A 26,062-nucleotide genomic window follows, 5' to 3' on the forward strand; every position below is an offset into this window, starting at 1 on the left:
AATATTCTCTCCATATCTAATCAGCTTGTTCTCACTTTACATACTCCCTGACTGTTTAATACTCTTTACAAAAATCACTGATCACCCTGTATGACTGGTGGGCGGGGCCACCAGCTCGGGCACTCCACTGTCGCGTGCTGTCATCCACACCTGGTGGAGTGCTTGATGAACCGACCGTTACTTTGTGACCTGCAGGAGGAGAGTCAACAGTTTGAACACTTTATTAAACTGAGGATTTATCCTAACACAGCTGCTGAGAGGAGATTATCCGACGCTTTGTGAAGACAGGGGACATTATGAAGTCTGTTAAAGACGATGGAGAGGTGATGGGGACGGCAGAGAACAGATTCACTAGAGGTAAGGAACATTTATTTAATTAACTTCATCTCAACGGTCGAGATATCGGTGAGGGAGAAGGAGGAAGTTTGTTTTTGTTTTCCTTATTGCTTATTTTGTAAACTTTTCTTCATGTATGTCGAAATATAAGTTGGTTAGTTTGCTACAGAGTCAAACAGCATCACTGTGCGTGTGTGTGTGTGTGTAGAGGTGTGTCAGAGGAAAATTAGGCATATGCAAAATCCTTAAATAGTGTCCACCTTCAGTAGTTAGACTTACTTTGCTGTGTTTTTGTTAGTATTTTTCACATATTAGAGTAATTAGGTGCTGTGCAGACTACAAACATGAGCGTTTGACAATAAGTAAGTCAAATAATACTTCTTATTTTCTCACAGATTTAATTAAATATCAGTTAAATTAAAGTTTAGTGCATTTGACATCTTCCATATACCATAGTTCAGTGGTTCCCAAAGTGGGGACTTTTAAAAACTGCAGTTTCTTGTGTGTCCACTTGAGGCTGGCTCTGAAAGTACCGGAAACCACATACACACCCATTCAAAAAAGCCGATCTTTACAGCAGAAATAAACATGTTTACAGCCTGGTACAAAAAAGTAAGTGTAGTCTGGATAGCTCATTTCTCGATCGGCACACACTGTACGAGGGGATGGATTTTTTCATGACGTGGCAATTTCGAAGATATTGAGATAACGAGTCTTCCATTATGAGAGGCACAGCTGACTTGATTGACAGGTGGGAACACTGTAGCTGTTGGCTAGGAGGCTCAAAGCCCGCCTCTTTACGTCACACTAGCTCAACAGAAGTTAGGTTGCTCGGCATTTCCAATATGGCTGCCGCCGCCAATTGGCTTCAAAACAGTGCTTCAGAAACAGACGGGTGACATCACGGATACTACATCCATTATTTGTACAGTCTACAGTCGGGACCCCTTGAGGGGTTACGAAACACTGATGAGGGGGTCGCAAAATACCTCCCTAAAACAATAACTATTGACCAGTTGCATCTTGTATCCATTATTACAAAAATATAAACTGAAATATTTTGCTACATTTTGAATAAACAATGCAAATAAAAATGTTTTATCTTTATTTTGACTTTCTTTCACCTCAGAGGTGACTGAGCCAGATCAGTGGCTGCAAGTTGTTTTCAGCAGCACAGTACCAACCAGCTTAATGAAGTAACTTATAAATCAGATATCACAAAAATAAATAAAATCATTACAATAAATCAATCAACTAAAATCAGATAAATACCAGAAAAATAAAATAAAATCATTACAATAAAATCAATAAGATACAATTAGATAAATACCAGAAAAATAAATAACATCAATGCAGGAAATCAATAAATTAAAATCAGATAAATACCACAAAAACTAAATAACATTACAATAAATCAATAAAATAAAATCAGGTATTTGGGCCTAGGCCTTTTGTTTTTGTTCTATTTTGTCTGTTATAGGATATATTGTGTATTACTTTATTGTTTATGTTTATGTTTATTTATTTGCACAATGAAAAGAAAATACATACAAAAAAATAGCAAAGATAAATAATATAATGTGCAGGAAGAGGCAGAAAACTCAGAGAGCTTATTTGAAGCCTCCACCCAAATAGTGTTCTAATATAAAAAATGAATTAAAAAAATACTAAATCGACACATATAAAGACAATAGTTGATACTAAAAATAAAATAACATAATAATATAGAAAATTAACAATTAATATAATTACAGTTATTACATCAACAGAATTCAAAAGTACAAAATCTGAATATGATATTCCCACAGCAGTGAGGACCTCGAGTGACAGTGGGGGTTACCAGTCTCTGGCACAACTTTTAAGGGGGGTAGCATGCTGAAAAATTTGGAAACCCCTGCTATAGTTGATGTTTGATTTTAAGGCACTGCGATGCGACATGTTGTAGATTTATATGTGAATCATACAGCAGGACTCATTATGTATGGAGGATATGTTTCACACACAAGCAGAGTAAACAGTGTCACTGGTGCCAGAACAACATGTAAACAAGCAGCTTTAAACTGAACACACAGTGAAATGTGGCATCCTGAGAACACCATGCTTTCTAATGTTTGCCTTGGTCTGTAGCATCATGTTTACATGACAGAGCCAGCATCTTTGTATACTCCAAACAGTAGAATATGAACACTATCTACATCATCATCATCATCATCTTTGGATCAGTACAGTGGTCATCGCCACATAGAGGTGACAACAATACTGAAGTCCTTTATTTAAGTCCCAGCGTTGTACTAATACAGTTTAAAATATCTGACCTGACTCGTCTGAATTCTGGGATGACATCTAAGTGCAACAGCTTCACAAGAAACACCTCAAAGACATGCAGAGAAGTAGGACAGCCAGCTATATATGCATCCATATCTATAAATATATCAAACAACATCAATGTTATGTGCTATTACTCCAGTCTCATGCTTTAAAAACTCACTTTGGACTCCCTGCTGATTCTGACTAAACAGAAAAGTCATCAGGAACAATCTCCTTTTCTTCTACCCAACAAAAGCATCGTTCTAACATTTTATCAAACGCTCTGTAATTTGGTAATCAACAATAAGATGCTGAAAGTAATTGTTTTTACACAGTTTTGTTGCAGTCAAATGGAACCAGAGCTATTTATCAACTTCCCTCTGATTAATTGTTGTCAGTTTAGTGAAGGATAAACAGTCTTTATTTTGTATTTCTGTAGATTCAGGAGGGACATGTTGCAAACACATCTATTGGATGAGACCTTGAGGAACATAAGCTAGACAAAGGAGCTCTGAGTTACAGCCAGTGTGAATTTTGGCAGCTAATTTAGATTTTTGTCTAGAGCCAAATCAAAACATTCTAGTCAATTGAAACTCAATTGAAACTTAGTCATTATAAGTTAGAAGATTTTCTAGACTCGTGTAATATCCTAATTATGAGTTCATCAAAATTGAGAAGCATCTCACGCGGCAGTAGCTCAGTCCATAGGGACTTGGCTTGGGAACCAAAGGGTCGCCGGTTCGAGTCCCAGTATGGACGAAGTTTGGCAAGTGGACTGGTGGCTGGAGAGGTGCTGGTTCACTTGCCTGGGCACTGCCGAGGTGTCCTTGAGCAATGCACCGAATCCCCAACTGCTCTGGGTGTGCTGGTTGACGGCAGTATCCTCATTCTGACATCTCTCCCTAAAGGCTGATTTATACTTCTGCGTCGAATCGACGGCGAAGCCTACGCCGTAGGTCCGCGTAGCTCCCGTACCTACGCAGAGGCCTACGCACGTAGCTGACGTGCACCTCCTCCAAAATGTAACTCCCCGTAGAGCCGACGGGGACCGCAAGCTCTGTGATTGGTCCGCTCGACGGCTTTGTCTTTCCCGCATTCACAGCACTTCCGGGATCCCGGACATCGGCCACACATCGGCCGTGTATTTCATCTCCTCCTCTCTATTCTTCATGTAATCATGTCTGTATGATAAACAGCAACATGTATCAGCTGTAGATTAACATAACACGCTCTGAAACTCTGTGGAAAAGTAAACAGAGATCGTGGCAGGACCGGAAGCAGGCGACCGGCTATCAGAGAGACCGCACTGCCCTCAAGCGTATCGGAGGAGAATTGCTGCGCGACACAGACACACCGACGCAGAAGTATGTGGGGCTCATGTCCGCGTCAGCCCCTGCTGCGTAGGGGCGACGCAGAAGTATAAATCAGCCTTAAGTCTGCATGTGTGTGCATTTGTATGTATATTACAAAAAAACTGTATGTGTAGCATGTCCAAAAATAGCATGAGTGAAAAAATTGAATTTCCCCCCTGGGGATTAATAAAGTACCTTTCTAAAACACAGAGCTTTAAAGTTACCAGCGGATAAAATGGCGAACACTGAATATTTCACTAAATGATATCACTAACACGAGGGGTAAGTACTTTATCTTTAATGCAACCTTCACAGCGTGAAAACAAAGTGACACCTGGTGCTTGAGACATGGATGCTATGCTAAATCAGCTCTACTATGGCAGAGGTAACAAGCAGCACAGAGGAATTCTTCTTCAACTCTACTTATTATTATTTATAAAGAACCTTTCATGCATTCAAGCATGCAGAATGATGAATAAATGATAGAAGGCTAAAAAAAAAAAAGGTTGGGAAATGAATAGGAATTACTTAAAAATAAATAATAAATCATTACAATAAACCAGTAAAATAAAATAAGAGAAATACCATAAAAACTTAATAAAATCATTACAATAATTCAATTAAATAAAATCTGATAAATACCAGAAAAAGAAGAATCAATCAAAAATAAAATAAAATAATTCCAATAAATCAATCAAATCAAATCAGAAAAAAATTACTTAAATAAAATAAAATAAAATAAAATCTTTACAGTAAATCAATAAAATAAAAGCAGATGAACACCATAAAAAATAAACATAAAATAAGATAGAATAAAATAAAGAATAAAAATGATGCTAAAACAATGATAATAATGGTAACAATGCAGTCCAGGGCTATAAAGACATTTCTTCAATTATAAAGCCAGATTACAATTCTCAGATCAGCCGTTGAATCAATTACTACAACATCATCACTCTAATGGAAAATTAATAGAAATGTACGCAGCCATGGCAGAAATTGAAAAATATTAGTAAAGCACTGTCGAACTGATCCTAAATGTTGTTTGATATATTAAATATATTCAAAAAGAAATTGGCAGGCGTCTCAGTGTCTACATGAAAAAGATATCAAGGTGCTTTTAATTGGAAAACTTCAAAGAAAGACACGAGCAGCCTTTTGAAATGTCCCTGCCTTGTTCTTTATCTTTAATTTCCTCCCAAAACATGGGCTTTTTTTTCATCACTTCATCCTGTGTGTGTACAGTGAAACTCTCCTATAGTGAATCTTTTTTTTATTTGCCATTCGGCTGCCACTCTCATCCTGAGTTCCTGGTGGACTTGAGAGTGCATACATGTTGTTGTTTTTCCCCGGTGGGACCCGAGCTTCTATCTGTGACGCTGTAAACACTGTGTGCTACATGTTGACGCACTCAGGAGAGTACATTCATGTGACCCTGTGAGTACTGTACTGTACACATCAAGAGAAAGAAGAAGTGTAGAGGTCGAGGCATGTTGGCTGGTAATGGTTGAGAACATTTGAAGTTGAATTCACTCGAAGTTGGTTTTCCTGAAAGACCACAAGTTTCACATCAACATCTTATAGTAGGGAAATACTTTATTATAACCTGTATACAGTCATGGCCAAAAGTTTTGAGAATGACACAACTATTAATTTTCACAAAGTCTGCTCTTTCAGTTTTTATAATGGCAATTTGCATATACTCCAGAATGTTATGAGGAGTGATCAGCTCAACTGCAATTAATTGCAAAGTCCCTCTTTGCCTTGAAAATGAACTTTATCACCAAAAACACATTTCCACTGCATTTCAGCCCTGCCACAAAAGGACCAGCTAACATAATTTCAATGACACACAGGTGTCACACACATTAACACAGGTGTGGGTGTTGATGAGGACAAGGCTGGCGATCAACCTGTCATGATTGAGTGACTGGACACTTTAAAAGGAAGATGGTGCATGACACCATTGTTCCTCATCTGTTAGCCATGGTTACCTGCAAGGAAACATGTGCAGCCATCATTGCATTGCACAAAAAGGGCCTAACAGGGAAGTTTATAGCAGCGAGTAAGATTGTACCTCAGTCAACCGTCTATCCAATTATCAAGAACTTCAAGAAGAGAGGTTCAATTGTTGCCAAACAGGCTCCAGGGCGCCCAAGAAAGTCCAGCAAGCGCCAGGACCGTCTCCTGAAGGTGTTACAGCTGCGGGATCGGGCCACCACCAGTGCAGAGCTTGCTCAGGAATGGCAGCAGGCAGGTGTGAGTGCATCTGCACGCACAGTGAGGCGAAGACTTTTGGAGGAAGGCCTGGTGTCAAGGAGGGCAGCAAAGAAGCCACTTCTCTCCAGTAAAAACATCAGGGACAGACTGATATTCTGCAGAAGGTACAGGGACTGGACTGCTGAGGACTGGGGTAAAGTCATTTTCTCTGATGAATCCCCTTTCCGATTGTTTGGGGCATCTGGAGGAAGGCTTGTTCGGAGTAGACGAGGTGAGCGCTACCATCAGTCCTGTCTCTTGCCAACAGTGAAGCATCCTGAGACCATTCATGTGTGGGGTTGCTTTTCGGTCAAGGGAGTGGGCTCTCTCACAATCTTGCCTAAAAACACAGCCATGATAAAAGAATGGTACCAGAACGTCCTCCGAGAGCAACTTCTCCCAACCATCCAAGGGCAGTTTGGTGATGAAGAATGCCTTTTCCAGCATGATGGAGCACCTTGCCATAAAGCTAAAGTCATAACAAAATGGCTTGGGGAACAAAACATTAAGATTTTGGGCCCTTGGCCAGGAAACTCCCCAGATCTTAATCCCATTGAGAACTTGTGGTCAATCCTCAAGAGGCGGGTGGACAATCAAAAACCCACAAATTCTGACAAACTCCAAGCATTGATTATGCAAGAATGGACTGCCATCAGTCAGGATTTGGTCCAGAAGTTGATTGACAGCATGCCAGGGAGAATTGCAGAGATCTTGAAAAAGAAGGGTCAACACTGCAAATATTGACTTATTGCATGAATTCTGTGTAATTCTCAATAAAAGCTTTTGATACTTATGAAATGCTTCTAATTGTATTTCATTATACCATAGAAACATCTGACAAAAACACCTAAAAACCCTGAAGCAGCAGACTTTGTGAAAATGTAAAATTTGTGTCATTCTCAAAACTTTTGGCCATGACTGTACATCAGTTGAGCTGAGCCAAGACCTGTACCAGCCCCCACTACTAGCTACTGTCTTTAATTAGGGACTCTTTTTAATCAGACCAGCGCTCCACAAGGATTACTCACTCGACAGTAAACCACTATTCTCTTTAAATGCACGGTTTTGACCTAATGAGGGAGAAAAACTGTCGAAAAGTGTCACTGCTCGTCTGTTCTGTCTCGCTGTGTACCCAGCATGCTTTGTGCAGTGAAGCAGCTGCCGGCTTCTTTGAGTGCCATCTTCTGAGTGAAATACCACAACACAAAGAAGCAGCTCTCTCTGCAGTTAATGCTGGTGTAATGGTGACACTGGTGTGTCGGATGCAGCTCACACACACACACACCACATTTACAGTATTATTACTATTACACCCAATTTGTAACATGTAAATAACTCATGACAACTCATCTGTTATCTTAACAACCCTCATAACAATACATTGGTTTGGACAGTTATTCTGATAATGCAAGTTGAAGAATAGACTCTGGGATTATTTTAAGGAGTTAGTACAGACCTTAAATGGGTCATGATTATTTTTGCAGATTGTACTTTCCCTCAAAGAAACTTTTAAATCATTAAGATGCAACATTTTTTTGGCTTGTAACCCAGCTTCCTTATTTCCCTTGCTTCGGAGGTCCCTCCACTTTTTCCTTGCATCAATTTTTCAACCTAGGCTTCTCTAAACAGTGCAATCATCTATCACCTCAATTATATCTCTCCAGGTCCATTGTTTCTCCTTCTTTGTAACAACTTTCAAGTGCTTGGAAGTCGATATACTCGTGTGCTGGCAGAGCAGCTCTTGTTATTTCCTCTTCCTTTCTTCTCCTTTAACTTCGCCTATCCCTTTCGGTAAGTTGGTGTAAACAGTGTTGTGCACTTTGCCATATTGCATAATAATCATTGAATGATATATTGTGCAGCCCCAATTTTCACTTTTGAAGGTCATGACACTGATTGATTTATTTATAATATAATTGTCAGATTATTCAATTTAGTTTACTGATTAAAAAGATATGTTATAGTAAAAAAATATTCCAATTCACAAAGTTTTGCAAAGAAACTTTTCATCAATTAAAAACCCTTTCAAACAAAAGATAATCAAGTTTCAGAAACATTATTAAGCTGTTAACAAATCGAAACTGGATTTTCAGCTGACTCAAGTAATGAAAAAGGTATTTGATAATTTGGCCTCGTTGATATAGAGCAACACAAAAACTGTTACCCGGGACTTCCACCAGATCCATGTACAGTCCGTCTCCAATCCACTGCGGTCCGGCTCCGTGCTCTCTCGTCCGTCAACACCCACTGGTTGCGTTTTAAGAACACAGCATGGAGCAGGACTGCCGGACAGCTGGAGTCATGTGACCGAGGTTTTCAAGAATCAAGGGAAAAAACAAGGTAATTATTGAATCAAGGATTCTCCTCCTCCTCTCCTCATCCATGTTGTCTTTCTGGTCCTCTGAAAACCTCTGACCTGTTGACTCCAGGCCTGGCTCTGCTCATCATGACGGTTTGTTGTTGTAGTTAAGTGAAATACGATCTGGTGATAACACAGAGTGTTTTATTCTGAAAATTAACCGGATGTTTTCATTTTGTTTTGGTGAAACCTGACTTCCTGTCCCGCTCCATCTAAATCTGTTGAGATTGATGTGTCGTGCTCCGGCATCCAGCAAAAATCCAAGTTGCAGCCAGATTGCAACAGAGTGGATCCAGTGGAAGTTAACACATTGACTAGAATAGAAACCTATCAGATCCGATGCTGTGACGGATCAGAGCTCATCCTTTATGTTTTTCTGTGTAGCTCAATTTTTCTGCCTCCTTTGTTTTAAATATCAGTGTCAGAGGTGTGCTCACAGACACAGGGGAATTTAGCTCTATGTTAATTGTTTGTTAAGTGTCATTTATTAGCCGCTGTCTGGCAGGACTGCAGTAGATTGAAGGAGCTGCTGGGGAAGACATTAATCAATCAGTGGAGACACAGACTCACTTAGCTTCCAGCTCCCTCAGCAGCTCTTTATTTACCCAGTTTAACAGATGCAGACCGGTGTGTCAGGGTGCAACAGGCTCAATAAAAACATCTTAAAATATGAAGATGCAGCTAATGTAAATTCAACAGGATAATGTAAATGGTGCAGCAAAGACAGTTCATGCTTTTTCTACAGGTCAGTTAATTGCCTGATGTAGTGACCTAATATGTAATAGATGCTTCTGGGAATGGAAGCAGGCTTTAAAGTAATCTGGTTATTCTAGCAGTCAGCGTCAAAGCCAAGCCTTCCTTCCCTGTGAAGCGTTTAACATTGCAGATGTAAACACTGTTATTTCTTGGTCCATTACACCCCTCAAAGTAGCGCCTGTTCATCTGTTTCAAGTAGCTCTCACTTCAACAGTAGACAGAGGTTTCACTCTGGCTTACTTCAGCAGAATGAGCTTGAATAAAAACACATTTTCTCGTGCAATGAAAGGATCTTAAGTTTGCTGAAAAGTGAAAATGCAAGCTTTGTCTTTGCCCCTTTTGTAATTTCTTCCTGTTTCACTCTGTCACTCCTCTCCCTTCATGTCTGCTGCTTTACTTCCTGCCTGTGATTACAAGCCCCGCCCTGATTGCTCCTCACCTGTGTCTGATTAGGCTTCACCTTCCCAGTGTGCTCTGTTTTGTCCCCTCCTGACTCCCCCCTGTGTTTTCTCTGGTCATCTTCCCATCCAACTTTTTAGCCCCAAGTTCCCTCATCACCTGTCTGATTTTGGGCTCTTTCACCTGTGTTACCATTTTACTCAATTTCCACTGGATTCAATTCAAACTACTGGGTACTATGGAAAAGTATCCAGTGTTTGCTGCTTTGGGGTAAGTTAGCTTGTAGCGTCACTCCTTTGGGAAGAGAGTGAGTAGCAAGCCTCCAGTTTCTACTACTTGCTACCTGTTGTGATCGATTGTCACCCATAGTAGACCCAGTAATGGAGTGTAATGTAGATGAACTGCACAACCCTACAATAGTTTATTTCCAATGCATTGCCAAACAGAAAACGTTCATGTTTAATGGATATATTTTCCTGCACATGCACTGATTTGTCTGCTGCACCATTCAGATCTAAGGTGCTCTTTCAGGGCATCTTTATGTTCCAAGTCTGAGCAGCTGACTCACATGTCAGATGCAGTGCAGGTCTTTGCTTTGCTCAATGAGCTGCTGTGACATATTGTCATCTTATACAATGCTCCTGTCGGACTGGTAGCTCAGTTTCCTCTCCATACAAACAGTAACAGGCACAGCAGGACCCGACACACGGGGAGAACTTACAGCAGGCAGCAGACATGAAACACTGAAAAGCAAACATCCTTCAGTGACTGACGGCTCAGGTCACCTTGAGCTAAGAAGTGAATGTTAGAGATGAGCATTCAGTCGACTACACAGTCACATGTTGTCTTTCTTGCTAGTCGACAGCAGGTTAACTAGTTGGTTAATCAATTTAGTATTTTTAATTATTTTAGGTCATGTGCAAGCGGCAACCTCCGGTCTCAAAATATGAACCCAATGAGGAAGTGTTAGGGTTAGGGTTAGGGTTAGGATTCGGTTAGGGTTAGGATTAGGATTAGGGTTAGGGTTAGGATTAGGGTTAGGGTTAGGGTTAGGGTTAGGATTGGGGTTAGGATTAGGGTTAGGGTTAGGGTTAGGGTTAGGATTAGAGTTAGGATTAGGGTTAGGATTAGGGTTAGGGTTAGGGTTAGGGTTAGGATTAGGGTTAGGGTTAGGGTTAGGATTAGGGTTAGGGTTAGGATTAGGGTTAGGGTTAGGATTAGGGTTAGGGTTAGGATTGGGGTTAGGGTTAGGGTTAGGGTTAGGATTAGGGTTAGGGTTAGGATTAGGGTTAGGGTTAGGATAAGGGTTAGAGTTAGGGTTAGGATTAGGGTTAGGGTTAGGGTTAGGGTTAGGGTTAGGATTGGGGTTAGGGTTAGGGTTAGGATTAGGGTTAGGGTTAGGGTTAGGGTTAGGGTTAGGATTAGGGTTAGGGTTAGGGTTAGGATTAGGGTTAGGGTTAGGATTAGGGTTAGGGTTAGGATTAGGGTTAGGGTTAGGATTAGGGTTAGGATTAGGGTTAGGATTAGGGTTAGGGTTAGGGTTCGGGTTAGGATTAGGGTTAGGGTTAGGGTTAGGATTAGGGTTAGGATTAGGGTTAGGGTTAGGATTAGGGTTAGGGTTAGGGTTAGCGTTAGGATTGGGGTTAGGGTTAGGGTTAGGATTAGGGTTAGGATTAGGGTTAGGATTAGGGTTAGGGTTAGGGTTCGGGTTAGGATTAGGGTTAGGGTTAGGATTAGGGTTAGGGTTAGGATTAGGGTTAGGGTTAGGGTTAGGGTTAGGGTTAGGGTTAGCGTTAAGATTGGGGTTAGGGTTAGGGTTAGGATTAGGTTTAGGGTTAGGGTTAGGATTAGGTTTAGGGTTAGGGTTAGGATTAGGTTTAGGGTTAGGGTTAGGGTTAGGATTAGGGTTAGGGTTAGGGTTAGGATTAGGGTTAGGGTTAGGATTAGGGTTAGGGTTAGGGTTAGGGTTAGGATTAGGGTTAGGGTTAGGGTTAGGATTGGGGTTAAGATTAGGGTTAGGGTTAGGGTTAGGGTTCGGGTTAGGATTAGGGTTAGGGTTAGGGTTAGGATTAGGGTGAGGGTTAGAACCAGAACTTAATTTAAGCAAACAGAACCAGAACCAAACTCAAGCAAACAGAACCAGAACCAAAACTGAACCAAAACCGAACCAGAACCGAACCAGAACCTCACTCAAGCAAACAGAACCGGAACCAATACAGAACCAAAACCTAACCAGAAGCGAACCAGAACCGAACCAGAAACGAACCAGAACCGAACTCAAGCAAACAGAACCAGAACAGAACCAGAACAGAACCAGAACCGAACCAGTACTGAACCAGAACCGAACCAGAACCGAACCAAAATTAAACCGAACCAGAACCGAACCAGAACCGAACTCAAGCAAACAGAACCGGAACCAACACCGAACCAGAACCGAACAGAACCGAACTCAAGCAAACAGAACCAGAACCAAAACTGAACCAAAACCGAACCAGAACCGAACCAGAACCGAACCAGAACCGAACTCAAGCAAACAGAACCGGAACCAAAACCGAACCAGAACCGAACCAGAACCGAACCAGAACCGAACTCAAGCAAACAGAACCATAACAGAACCAGAACCGAACCAGTACTGAACCAGAAGCGAACCAGAACCGAACCAAAATTGAACCGAACCAGAACCGAACTCAAGCAAACAGAACCAGAACCAACACCGAACCAGAACCGAACCAGAACCAAACAGAACCGAACTCAAGCAAACAGAACCAGAACCAAAACTGAACCAAAACCGAACCAAAACTGTGAACCAGAACCGAACTCAAGCAAACAGAACCAGAACCAGAACCAAACGAAAACCAAGTCAAGCAAACAGAACCAGAACCAACTCAAGCAAACAGAACCAGAACCAAACTCAAGCAAACAGAACCAGAACCAAACCAGAACCAGAACCAAACTCAATCAAACAGAACCAGAACCAACTCAAGCAAACTGAACCACAACCAGAACTCAACTCAAGCAAACAGAACCAGAACCAAACTGGAGCAAACATTATTAATGTCCTCAGGTTGGCATTGAGAAAAATCAAATGCCTCAGCTTGGATAGGCTGATCGGATTTCTCCTCTCAGTGAGTATTTGCCCGTTCTTTGAGAAGAACCCTAACCCTAACCCTCTCAGAAGGAACAGATGAAGCCACGATACACAGCCTCCCCTCCATCACCTGTATCCTATATCCTCACATGTGATTGGCCGCATGGCCGCCATGCTGACCAATCATAACAAAGTTCTGCTGTGAGCAGAGCTGGGACTGAGCACTGTGAGAGCTAAGCAGAGAAAGGAAAAAACTGGGAGCCGGCTCTCTCTTGATGCGAGCCGGCTCTTCTGATTCACTATAAAGCATCGACTCTCAGAGCCGCAGCTTTTGATCATGATACATCACTAATGTGTTTAATCTGTGTTACAATTATGAGGGGGTCCTTGGACAATTTTCTCAACTGTCCCTGGCTCCAAAAAGTTTGAGAACCCCTGTCGTAGTGTGGCATGGTTTGTCAGTATTTTGGCATCTCTTGTGGACAAAACTGTACCTCTTATTCTTTTTTACTGATTTTGTCTTGTGGATGTTTAAGTGATTTTTTGGGGGTGGCTTTTTTGCCTTTATGATAAGACAGCTGAAGAGAGACAGGAAGTGTGGGGAATAGAGAGTGGGGGAAGACGTGCAGGACATGGTCATGGTTGGGAGTCGAACCGATGACCTCTGTGACGAGGACTATGTATGTGAATGTTAAGGCAGTGCTTTTTTAATGCACATTGAACCCTACAGTCTGTTGTATCATTCATCAAGGATTTGTGTCGCATAAAAAAGTTTGGAGGTATACTGCAGAAATATATTTTTCACCTTTAAATCTTGTATGCAAAAAGACTTGTTTTTCCACATTTACAAAGTTAACTGCTCACCTAAGTATACCTATAAGGGTACGTAAGCATAAAAAGGGATAATAACTGCAAAGCTAGAAGTTTTTGTCTTTAGTTTTTGGTCTGTATAAACAATATCCCATCATCCTGAATACACAAATGCATCATATAGATTACAAAGAAAATGCATCAGATACTTTTAGAACTGATCAAAAGGGTGTAAGCTTAATCTTGTCATATGATTATGAAGTGTGTAGTGTTTTATGACACAGGCACACTGATAAATCTCTTCATATGGTGTTCAGCGTGTTATAGAGAGCATGCATTTTGTTTGAATTAGTCATTGTGTGTGTGTGTGTGTGTTTGTGTGCTCGGGGTTTCATGTCAGACGCATTTTGTTATTCTCCTCGGCGAGCGGCCCTCGGCCAGCATCTGAAAAATGGACAATACAAGGCTGGAGCCAGTCAGGAGGAGAGGAAATCCCACCCAGTGTTTGTCCACTAACTGTGTCTTTGCTGTCTTCCTGCTCGCAGCACAATACAACAAGGTGCCCTTTGCGGTTTATTGCAGCGCTTTTAATGCGCTCAGTAGGCGCACAGAATTTTTAAAGCTTGCTGCACAGTGACATTTTTTTCCCTCAGTGGCACTTCTCTACGAGCAAAGGGAAAGGCTTCTTTTCAAACCGAGGCGGCGTAATCTATTTTGATGATAGTGACATGCACTCTGGGAGGAATATTAATAGCACAAAGTAGGAGCCTGTATTCTTTGATGATAAAATAAGGAACTTTTGCAGACTGGATCCTGAATGATGATCATCAGGAAATTATAATTTTCTCCCAAAGAGATGTGTAATGATTAGAGAATTAATTCTTTAAGCACACATCAGATAAAGAGAGGCGCACATGCAGTATTATTGGATTCAAAAGGACTATTAATCTATAATAAATGTGACATATTATGAGATGTTAGAGTGAAAGACCCTTTATACCGTTGATCATTTTCACTGTGTAAAATATTCATGCAGTGGTGAATCAATAAGCTCTCTTTTTAACAAATATATGTATTCTTCTTCTGGGATTGGCCATGTTTTAGTAGATTTTTTGGCTTCATAATTCAACATGTGATTGATTTGTAAACACATTGCTGCCTTGATTTTTTTTTAAGATAAATATACTTTATTGATCCCCTATAGGGGGAACTTATATTGTTCCAGCAGCTTACAACAAGGGATAGGGGAATACAACAATTGTACTTACATAGTTAAAAATAACTAAAAATAAAATAAAATAAATTAGAATAGAATAGAACAGAATAAAATAAAATAGATTACAATAAAAACAATGCAATTAAAAAATACAATACAAAAAATAAAAAAATAGATTACAATGAAATAAAATAAAATACAATACAAAAAAAATAAAACTAAATTAAATTAAATACAAGAAAATACAATACAAAAAATAAAAAATAAAATAAAATAGATTAGAATAAAATAAATTAGAATAGAACAGAATCAAATAAAATACAAAAAATAGATTAGAATGAAATAAAATAAGTAGAATAGAATAAAAAAGAACAGAATAAAATACAATTAAATAATAATAAAAAAAAGATTAGAATGAAATAAAATATAGCAAATATTACAGATATATACACACTATGTACACATCTATCTTGTGAATAGATAGTAAGGGAAGTTATTGCACAAATAAAATTGAACCAGGTTATTAAAAACATACACAGTATGAGAAACACAGTGGGATTCAGATGTGAGATGGATTCTGCTGCATTGAAGTAAGTTTTTCTTGAGCTTATGATTTACAGGGAGGCGAGAGGAGACAGGGGCTGCTGATGTGACCATTTCACTCACACACTCACAAAAAAGAACAAAGTTTGAAAGTGCCTGAGTCAGCGCTGCAGCCCCATGAGGGCTTTTGGAAATGTAAAGACAACAAACATTTCCTGGGTTGGGTGTGTGTGTGTTTATGTGCGTGTGTGTCTTTGTTTGAGTGTGTGGCACTGAAGAGGAAAAAGTTGGGGAAGCTGGGGGTCAAAGGGCAGACCCTGTCTTCAATGCAAAGCCGCATCCACACCCTCACTGGGATACCCGGTGAGGGTGTGGATGCAATGTGTTTCTTTGGGCTCACTCACCATACTGTAAGTGTTATTTTAAAACAGGTAGGCATGAATACTCGACTCATTCTCATACATTTTCAACCTCTAAGTAAAAGCAGAAGTGAAACACATTTTGATCCACATGCAGTCATGTGTGTACCTGCTTTGAGCCTCTGTTGTTTCCAGCAGAGGGCAGTGTGTGTGTGTGTGTGTATGTGTGTCTGTCTCTCTGGACATCATCATTTATCCCTCCGAGTGTGCTCGGGATGATATTCAAGATCTTTAGCTCTGTGCTCCTTAGTCATTTGGATGATTCAGTCTTCATTTGCATTGCTGTTTGAGAGTGGTTGCACACATTCTCATACTAGTGTCAGTATTTTATGTAAACAAGAAGCCGTGCAGACGCAGTTAAGGCACTGTGTAGAATTATTGATCAAATCTGCATATACAGGCTGTTTATCAGTCTGTGGCCTCCGAGCAATTATCCAACTCGAGCAGTTAAAGAGAGATATTTGCATCAAAGAGACATTTATAATGTCACCTATTTCCCAGCTGCTGACTTTATGTCTCCTTGGGGATTAATGAAGTCCGCCCTTATTAAAATTTTATTGTAGGAATATCAATGCGAGGTGTAGATGCTTTCAGGCTGTAAGAGGTGTGTTGGTGGCCAGAGGGTTGCTGGTTCAAATACAAAAGCCTGGAGGAAGAGCAAGATAGGAAAAGTAAATAAGAACCAGTCACATGCCCTTGAGTAAGCAAGGCTGTTGCATAAGTTTGCTGTTGCATGTAAATGAATGAGCGCTGTAAGCGAGGAGGAGCAGAGAACGCGTGTGTGTGTGTGTGTGTGTGTGTGTGTGTGTGTGTGTGTGTGTGTCTGTGTGTGTGTGTGCTCAGTCATCCTTTCTGTTTGGATGAGAGTTAAAACTTCTCCATTACGCCTCCCGCTCTGGAAGTCTTGTTTCTCACCTCCAGGCAGTTGTGTCATGCAGGTTTCCAGGACAGCTTAGGTTAAGTGAGCAGGTGGGGATTTGCCGCGTGGCACTTTGCTGGGGCACATGGTTGTTACAGGACACGTGAGGATCCGCTCTGACAGACTCCAGGCCACCTTCGCAAACATTATTTTAATGCCAAAACAGAAAGTTGCCTTAAATCAACCGCGGTAAATTGTGACGGGATGCACCCAGACCCCTGCTGCTTCACTTATCATGCTGGGGTTGTAGGAGTGAGTCCTGGATGACTAACGGAAAGGTTTAGGTGTGGGAGGGCTTCCTGAGCTCAGATTTATTCATAGCAAAGAGTGACAGAATCTTAAATTCTCACATGTGATGTTTTTTAGGCAAGACCAAGCGGCAACCTCTGGTCGCGAGAATTCAATCAATCAATCAATCTTTATTTATACAGCGCCAAATCACAACAAACGTTATCTCAAGACGCTTTTACAAACAGAGGAGGTCTAGACCACTCTATGTCAAATTATGAACAGAGACCCAACTTCAAGACAGGGTAAGACAGTCTTACTCCACCTTGATCCATCATGAGCATTGCACATCGCAATATTTAGCTAGTTACAGTGGTGAGGAAAAACTTCCTTTAACAGGCAGAAACCTCGAGCAGAACCAGACTCATGTTAGACAGCCATCTGCCTCGACCGAGTTGGGTCTTGAAAGAGGGATAGAGGAGAATAAGAGAGAGAGGTGATAGTGATGAGACGAGAAGTAGTAGTTCATACCGCTGGAGTCCGGAACGTCCGCAGCAGGAGGATGCCTACGGCAGCTCAGAGGAACCTACGAGACAAGGGAGCTCAGGGACTCCAAAAAGGTCTATGGTTAGTAACTTTCAATGGGACAGGGAGAGTTAAAGTAAGTGATGAGGGGGTTGGGGGGAGGGGGGGAGATAGGATCCCAGTTAAATTAAAGCCAATGCGGAAGTGTTAAAAACTGCAGTTCATTGATTGTCCACTAGAGGCTGGCTCAGGAAGTACCGGAAACCACATACACACATATTTGAAATAGATGATCTTTACAGCAGAAATAGAAAATAATGTAGCCGGGATAGCTCATTTCTCGATCGGCTCACACTGTACGGGGGTCGAATTTTTTCATAACACAGCAATTCTGAAGATATTAAGATTACAGGTTTTCCATTACGAGAGGCACAGCTGACTTGATTGACAGGAGGCTCAAAGCGCGCCTCTTTACGTCACACTCACTAGACAGCAGTTATGTTGAGTTCAACATTTCCAATATGGCTGCCGATTGACCTCAAAACGGCGCCTCAGAAACCGATGGGTGACATCACGGACACTACGTCCATTATTTATACAGTCTATGGTCAAGACAATAAATTTAACACTATAAAACTGTTTAAATGCGCTTGCTGTGAACTCAGAAACAAAATCTTTATTTCTTGTATTCATCTCACCTTCAGTGCACCATGTTGGCTCACAGCTCTGACGTAGCTTCAGGAGTGTTAGCTTAATGGCGGCTAATGCAGCCTCCAGCTACTAGCCTGAAGCATAGAAGAGGAACGGGCTGTTAAGGTGTGTTGAGCTCATATATTTAACTTCACATCCCTCAACTCATAAAGCTTGAACTGTTGTCAGATATGCAGAATAAGTAGAGCTAAAACAGGGATACAGTGAGATTCAATTTGTTGATCTTTAGACTAACATATCGACCTAAGTCGTGTTGAATCAGCTCTTTAAGTTGAATTGTTGTTCTGTTGCACAGCATAAGGTAATAGGATGTTGCCAGTAATGATCCCATTGTTGACCAGATAGTGGAAATGAGCTGCTCTGTGTGCACGCTTCCTGTAGTTCTAATGTGTGGTGCGGTGGTCGTTGCTGTGCTGAAGCAGCCAAACTTCAGGACAATGGAAGGTCAAAGGGCAGGTCTGGCACCAAAACCTAAAAACATGAAACACAAAACATGCTGCAGATTGTTTCCGACCTCCAGTGTGACAGAGAAAGGACTGAAGTCCCAAATACTGGACTCTAAAATTCTCTGTGTAGTTTTTCCCTTTAAAGCTTGAGAGTTATTTACTTTAGATAAGATACACTTCATCAATGACCCTTGGGTGAAATTAGATTTAATTCTCTGTGGTGTTGAACTTGCTACACACACACAAGCCAAAATATGCACACATGCACAAACAGGACTATTAGTAGTCGACTGTACCAGCTTTCGTTGGCTTTTTGCAGCACTTTTTTTCATTCGCAGCAGGTTTCAATCATTGCATATCTTTCATACTTTTGCGTTTGCGTTTATGAAGTCACTTAGTTTCTGAATTTGCTGCACATTTCTCCTAATGAAGTTCATTCAGGCTGTTGCAGATCAGTAAGCCTTGAAGAAATGGAGGGTTCGATAGTTTAACCTGACACTAAGGTACAACTTCTTGCGTCCAAACCCCACCAGATCCATGTCCAGTCCGTCTCTGATCCCTCACGACACTGGATCTGATAGGTTTCCATTCTAGTCAATGTGTTAACTTCCACTGGATCCACTCCGTCGGAGCCCTCCAGATCAGATATGCAAGACTTCTATTTTTGCCGGATGCCAGAGCACGACACATCAATCTCAACAGAGCAGATGGAGCGGGACAGGAAGTCAGGTTTCACCAAAACAAAATGAAAACATCCGGTTAATTTTCAGAATAAAACACTCTGTGTTATCACCAGATCGTATTTCACTTAACTACAACAACAAACCGTCATGATGAGCGGAGCCAGGCCTGGAGTCAACAGGTCAGAGGTTTTCAGAGGACCAGAAAGACAACATGGATGAGGAGAGGAGGAGGAGAATCCTTGATACAGTGATCAACGCGGGAAAACCTCGGTCACATGACTCCAGCTGTCCGACAATCCTGCCCCGTGCTGCTTTCTGAAAACGCAACCGGTGGGTGTTGACGGACTAGCCGGACCGCAGGGGATCGGTCCTGGACCGGATCTGTTGGAAGTCCTGTGTTATTGGGCTAATTTAGTTATGACATGCTCTTCCCTGGGTTGTAATTAAAGACATGTTGTAATTAAAGTAATGATTAAAATTAGTTGGCTGTCCTTAAAACGAAACTCTCCACTCTTACTTTTTGTCATTTCTGCAGTAACCTCCTGCGATGCAGACACTCTGCTTCCTCTTCACCTCCTCATGCACATGCTCAGTGTCTCTCAATGCTCCAGAAACTGTGCACAATGTTTCCTTCAGAGATCATTTCTGGTTGTAAATCGGGTTTTGACTTCAATGTTGCCTCAAGCAACGAATGCAAAAGTGCCCTCAGATACAGATGTCCAGCTCATGTGCATGTATGATTAATTGTGTGTGTTATTACTTCTCCTCTGTGTGTGTGTGTGTGTGTGTGTGTGTGTGTGTGTGTGTGTGTGTGTGTGTGTGTGTGTGTGTGTGTGTGTGTGTGTGTGTGTGTGTGTGTGTGTGTGAATATTTGTGTGTTCACCTGTGTCATCTCAGTTACATTTCCCTGAGCCGTTTTTGCCTGAGAGAACATAATCAAGTTTTTCCTCTCCAAATTAAATCTGGAGCCAGTTTGTGACCTGAAATATGCCCTCAGCCGCTTTGGAAATACTTACAGCAGTGTTCTGAACACTGCTACACACACACTCACACACACACACACACACACACACACACACACGCACGCACAGACTCACACCACACACACAACCAACCCATACACTGGAACTGGAGGCTGTATTCTGATAACTCCTGCAGCAGTGAGTGTGTTTGTTGGGCAGCAGAGTTACAAGGACCAGCTGCTCTCCCCTTCTCTCCTCCTCCTCCTCCTCCTCCTCCTCCTCCTCCTCCTCCTCCTCCTCTTCCTCTTCATCATTTTTCTCTCTCGCCCTCATTCTTTTTACTTCATCTCTTTTTTCTCATCTATGTTGTTATGCATTTGATAATGTCTGCTGTGCTCTCTCTTCTTGTGCCAGTGTATAGCATAAACACCGACAACAGAGACTATGATGGAAAAATGCCCACACACACACACACACACACACACACAAATACATGCTGACAGGCACACAAGCTTGAAGACACAGAAACAGAGACAAAATAGACGCCTACGCATCGACAGAAAGACAAGATAGACGCCTACGCATGCAGACACAGAGGTGTAGTTAAAACGCACACGAGCACACATACAGTAGACCCACACACACTCACACACACACACACACACAAACACTCTCGCAGCTGCTAATGAAGGTTGTTCCCAGTCAAATGGAGGGAGCAGGATTCCCTCACTGATTGATGACTCACTGAGGCAATAGCTGTCGCCGCTTGTGCATCATTACTTACTCGGGCTGTATTACCATTAATACCACACAACTGCAGACGCAGCTACCTCAGGAGCCCCACGGCTTCTCATAACCGGGTCCGCAGGCTTTAAAAAAAACACCACTGAGTGAAAAAGTCTTCATACTGGCGCAGAGGCATGTTGGCATCCAAATGAGTCGTGCACCACATCCTGACATCTGGCACAAGGACAAAAGGACAGCACATACGCTGCAGCAGCAGCACAGACCTGCACAATACCAGACTACAGATCAGTTCAATCACATCGTTTGTGCAGGCCGTGACTCGCATGGCTCCATACTGCGAGGTAATAAAGACAGTGACAAGATTCTTCTCGGAAAGCTCATGCTCTTAGAATATTAACACATCCAGGATTTATTTTATTACAACTATATATCTGACATGAAGGGGTAAGGCGAGTTACACATCTTGGACCTGGCGGGGCTGGGGAAATATTCATGAGCACAAATTAACAGAAGGGAACACAACTCTGATGTTTCTGCATATTATGTCATGCCACGTGTCAAATTAAGGCTGATTTAAGCAAGTCACTGCTTTAAGCCAAGGTACTTCATTTAAACTCATTTGTGAATGGCTTCATTTATTCATCATGCATCATGCATCTAAACCCTGACACAGGACTTCCTCCAGATCCGTGTCCGGTCCGTCTCCGATCCGATCCGCTGCGGTCCGGCTCCGTGCTCCGAGTCAACACCCACCGGTTGCGTTTTCGGAACACAGCACAGAGCAGGGCCGCAAGACAGCTGGAGTCATGTGACGGAGGTTTTCCCTCTGTAATCACTGAATCAAGGATTCTCCTCCTCCTCCTCTCCTCATCCATGTTGTCTTTCTGGTCCTCTGAAAACCTCTGACCTGTTGACTCCAGGTCTGGCTCCGCTCATCATGACAATTTGTTGTCATAGTAAAGTTAAAACGATAACAGAGTGTTTTATTCTGAAAATGAACCAGATGTTTTCATTTTGTTTTGGTGAAACCTGACTTCCTGTCCCGCTCCATCTGCTCTGTTGAGATTGATGAATCGTGCTCCGGCATCTGGCAAAAATAGAAGTCTTGTGTATCTGATCCGTTGCTTTCCGACCTGTCGGATCAGAGTTACCGTAGTGTGCGTAGAGCAGATGTTTTTTTTTCTCTAATGTGTCTGGCCATGCACATCATAGGGTTTCCACGCGTCCTGGAAAACCTGGAAAACCGTTGACTAGTTTTCCAGTCCTGGAAAACACCTGGAAAATGTGTAAAAAACTAAAATGTCCTGGAAAATTATTCCAACATGACTGCGTGCGACCTGACAAGGTTAAGAAAAAAACATCCCCATTCAACATTTGTGGCCATTTTTGTCATTCAGTTCTATTTAGGTCAATTTATGCACTGAACCTCTGATTAATATTTATTTATTTATTTCAGTAAGGCAGCTTCCAGAGTCCTTTGCTGGCTCTTTTGTTTTTTTTGCTTAGCTAATTTAATCTTTTTTGAGAAAAGAGAAAGCTGAGATGAGAGTTGGCCATCATTGTCACTTGGTTGCACTAATAAAGTGCTGTTCATCTGTGGTTGCATTATTCTATAATCAATTTGCCATCATTTTTAAGCATGTCCGAGATGATTTCATAGATAGCCACAGACTGCACGTCTTTCAGTGTAGACTTCCACTGAGAGGAACATATTAGACTATTTAGGAACTAAATTAGGAACTACATTTAGACTGTCATACCTGCTTGATCATCACTGAAAATGTCCTTGAAATGTCCTGGAAAATGATCCCTTGAAAAGAATGGGAACCCTTTCATGTGAGCTCCACAAGAAAATTGAAATCGTTCCACAGTAATGTCCCATTTATTATTTTCTCATTATGTATACGCAGTTAAACCAACTCCGAATGCTCAAATACATTCGCTCGTTAGCCTTCAGCTTCAAATTGTGTTCAGTGACAGCACACGTATCTTATGATGGCAGAAATGTTCCATTCATTTTCATGCATACATTAAAATGTTTGCATAACAATGATGTGAGATCATTAACTCATCAATTAAAGTAATCATCAATCTAGAAAATGATCAGCAGATTGATAAAATAACAGTTTGCAGCTGTGTTTATGATACGTGTGTTTTCAAATAAACACACACGTCTAGAGATAATGGAGCAAAATAAAGACCTTTGTTCTGAACAACACTCAGTTTAACTTGCCCTTAAAACACAGGGCATGTTGACGTAGTTTGTGTTTGCACTGTGGGACTCTTCATGAGAGCACGAGACTATCAGAGCTGATCTCCGGCTCTGGTGTTTATAAAAGGTGTTCACTGCAGGTATGTGGTTTCAAAATAATGATTGATGCAGACTGTGACCCAAGTTAAAGGTCGTTAAGACACTATTTAAAGTAAGACTGAAGAGTATTGTTTCCTAAATGTTCTATGCATTTGTATGTGTAGCTTTTGTGTGTGGTTAAGGGTTGATAAGTCTCCTCTCTTTGAGTGTCCTACTTCTGTGATGGAGGTCTACAAAACAACCTGACATAACCGAGTCCTCTGAATTCAGGTCGAAGCTCTTTATGTGCAGCCGCCCTGTGGCCCTTGTGAGAGTCACACCCTTGCACATATAAACCCTCACTTTATTTTTGTGGCTTTCTTTCTGTCTGTCTTGCTTTCTTTTATTGAAGCAGCAGGAGGCCTGAGAGAGTAACACACACGGCAAAGACGGTTCTGGCTGGATTCAATCCCGGGCCAGCAGGGGGGTGCATGCGGCTCCAGAGGCAGGGGTCCTAACTGCTAAACTCTCTCTGTGCACCTTATTGCTTTTTAGTGGTTAAGGCGGTTCACGAGTGGTGATTCATCACTCTCTTACACACTCACTGACACACATACACACACACACACACATATATATATATATATATATACAGCTGGGAGCTTCCTAGAGGCCATTCCTACCTCCAGCCTCCAGCACCCAATGATGTGAGCCGCAGAGCAGCTGCAGGGTCATTCCAGACGCCTCCCTTTGCACTCAGAATCATCCAGAACTGAAAAATGATCTTCTTTTTTAAACAAAACTCCTCCACACCAGGCACGAGGTGAACCACCTTGATGCCAATTAGCTGAAGAGAGGGTGAAGATCTGTTCGTACCGGGCGAGTTGCTTTGAGCAGAAACAAGAAGCTGACCTGGCTTCAAGCCCTTCACTGAAAACACAATGGGTTTTTTTCTTGAGCAAGAGAGGCTGACAGATGCACCTGTGAGGCTAACAATAAACACACTCAAAGCACATATATAAGTGTGTGTGTGTGAGAGTGTGTGTGTGTGTGTGGCAAAGGAAACATTTAGGGATCAAACCGACCAAAAAGGTGGCAGCTGAAGCTCAGGCTTATTATGCCGTAACGTCTGCCGTAAGGTAACCCTCTAGCTGCACTCAAAGAAATAATTTGTTGGGTGAACGTAATCAAATTATGGAAAGAATTTAATTAATTAAAATGCTTTCATTTAGCCAGACACAGTTTTGTTGAACCAACTAATTGTAAATATGTTGAGTGAACATTAAGTATTGACGTTACCATTGCTTATTTACAATGTTTGGGTCCAACTTAATTTAGAAAGTTTGTGTCAACATAAGGTAGGATCAGACTTCATTGTCTTGTCACAATGACTTGTATATTTTAAGTTATATTTTAAGGCTTTTTCGCCTTTATTGACAGGACAGCTGAAGAGAAACAGGAAATGTGGGGAGTAGAGAGTGGGGGAAGCCGTGCAGCAAATGGTTGACCGGCCAGGAGTCGAACCGGCGACCTCTGCGACGAGGACTGTAGCCTTGATACGTGGGGCGCTTAAGGCTGATTTATACTTCTGCGTCTCCCCTACGCAGCAGGGGCTGACGCAGACATGAGCCCCACATACTTGTGCGTCGGTGTGTCCGTGTCGCGCAGCAATTCTCCGCCGAAACGCCTGAGGGCAGTGCGGGGACTCTGATAGCCGGCCGCCTGCTTCCGGTCCCGCTACGATCTCTGTTTACTTTTCCACAGAGATTCAGAGCGTGTTATGTTAATCTACAGCTGATACATGTTGCTGTTTATCATACAGACATGATTACATGAAGAATAGAGAGGAGGAGATGAAATACACGGCCGATGTGCGGACGATGTCCGGGATTCCGGAAGTGTTGTAAATGCAGGAAAGACAAAGCCGCCGAGCGGACCAATCACAGGGCTTGCGGTCCGCGTCGGCTCTACGGGGAGTTACATTTTGGAGGAGGTGCACGTCAGCTACGTGCGTAGGCCTCGGCGTAGGTACGGGAGCTACGCGGACCCCCGGCGTAGGGTACGCCGTTGATTCAATGCAGAAGTATAAATCAGCCTTTAGACCGCCAGGCCACCAGCGCCCCAATTGCAGTCAGTCACAGGCGATATCTCCCCAACTCCCAGTAATGGCTCTTCTTTGCCAGAAGAACGCTACCTCCATCCCCCGGACTAAGCTGCGGACTTTTGGGGACAGAGCATTCAGTGTGGCAGCCCCCACTCTGTGGAACTCTCTCCCTCCCGACATTCGCAGAGCCCCAACCCTGGACGCTTTTAAGAAAGCAGTCAAAACGCACCTTTTCCTCAAGGCCTTTCCCCGTTAGATAGTGTTATCCCCACCTACCCCCCAGACCCCCTACCTGACCCTGTGAAGCAGCCTTGGGTTTCTTGAAAGGCGCTATAAAAATACCAGTTCTTCTTCTTCTTATTATTATTATTGATGAATAGGGCCAATCGCACGTAACTGCCACCTTCTGCTCTGGAGAGGTATTGCAGATGGGACTCCTACCTTAACCCATTTGGTTGTGTTGACATAAAGCAATCTTGTAATTCTAAGGATTTTGCATGTCATGTTTAAACTACATGATTTAAAAATGTTTAACCACTTAATATGAATTAACATACTAGAAGCTACATGTTACACTTAAGTTGATGAAACAGACAACCATGT

The 26,062-nt window shown here is 42.0% G+C and overlaps 1 protein-coding gene across 2 annotated transcripts in view; it reads left to right on the plus strand.

Moving 5' to 3' along the window:
- The first annotated feature begins 128 nt into the window (after positions 1–128).
- Positions 129–26,062, plus strand: part of slc4a11 (solute carrier family 4 member 11) — a 158,525-nt gene continuing 132,591 nt past the window's right edge. For both annotated transcript variants that reach the window (XM_034675881.1, XM_034675882.1), the window contains exon 1: positions 129–357. In XM_034675881.1, the coding sequence (XP_034531772.1) occupies positions 297–357 (61 nt within the window). In that variant the 5' untranslated portion in view covers positions 129–296. The remainder of the gene's footprint in view (positions 358–26,062) is intronic.

Source organism: Notolabrus celidotus, chromosome 22, assembly GCF_009762535.1.
Source record: "Notolabrus celidotus isolate fNotCel1 chromosome 22, fNotCel1.pri, whole genome shotgun sequence".
Taxonomy (NCBI): Eukaryota; Metazoa; Chordata; class Actinopteri; order Labriformes; family Labridae; genus Notolabrus; species Notolabrus celidotus.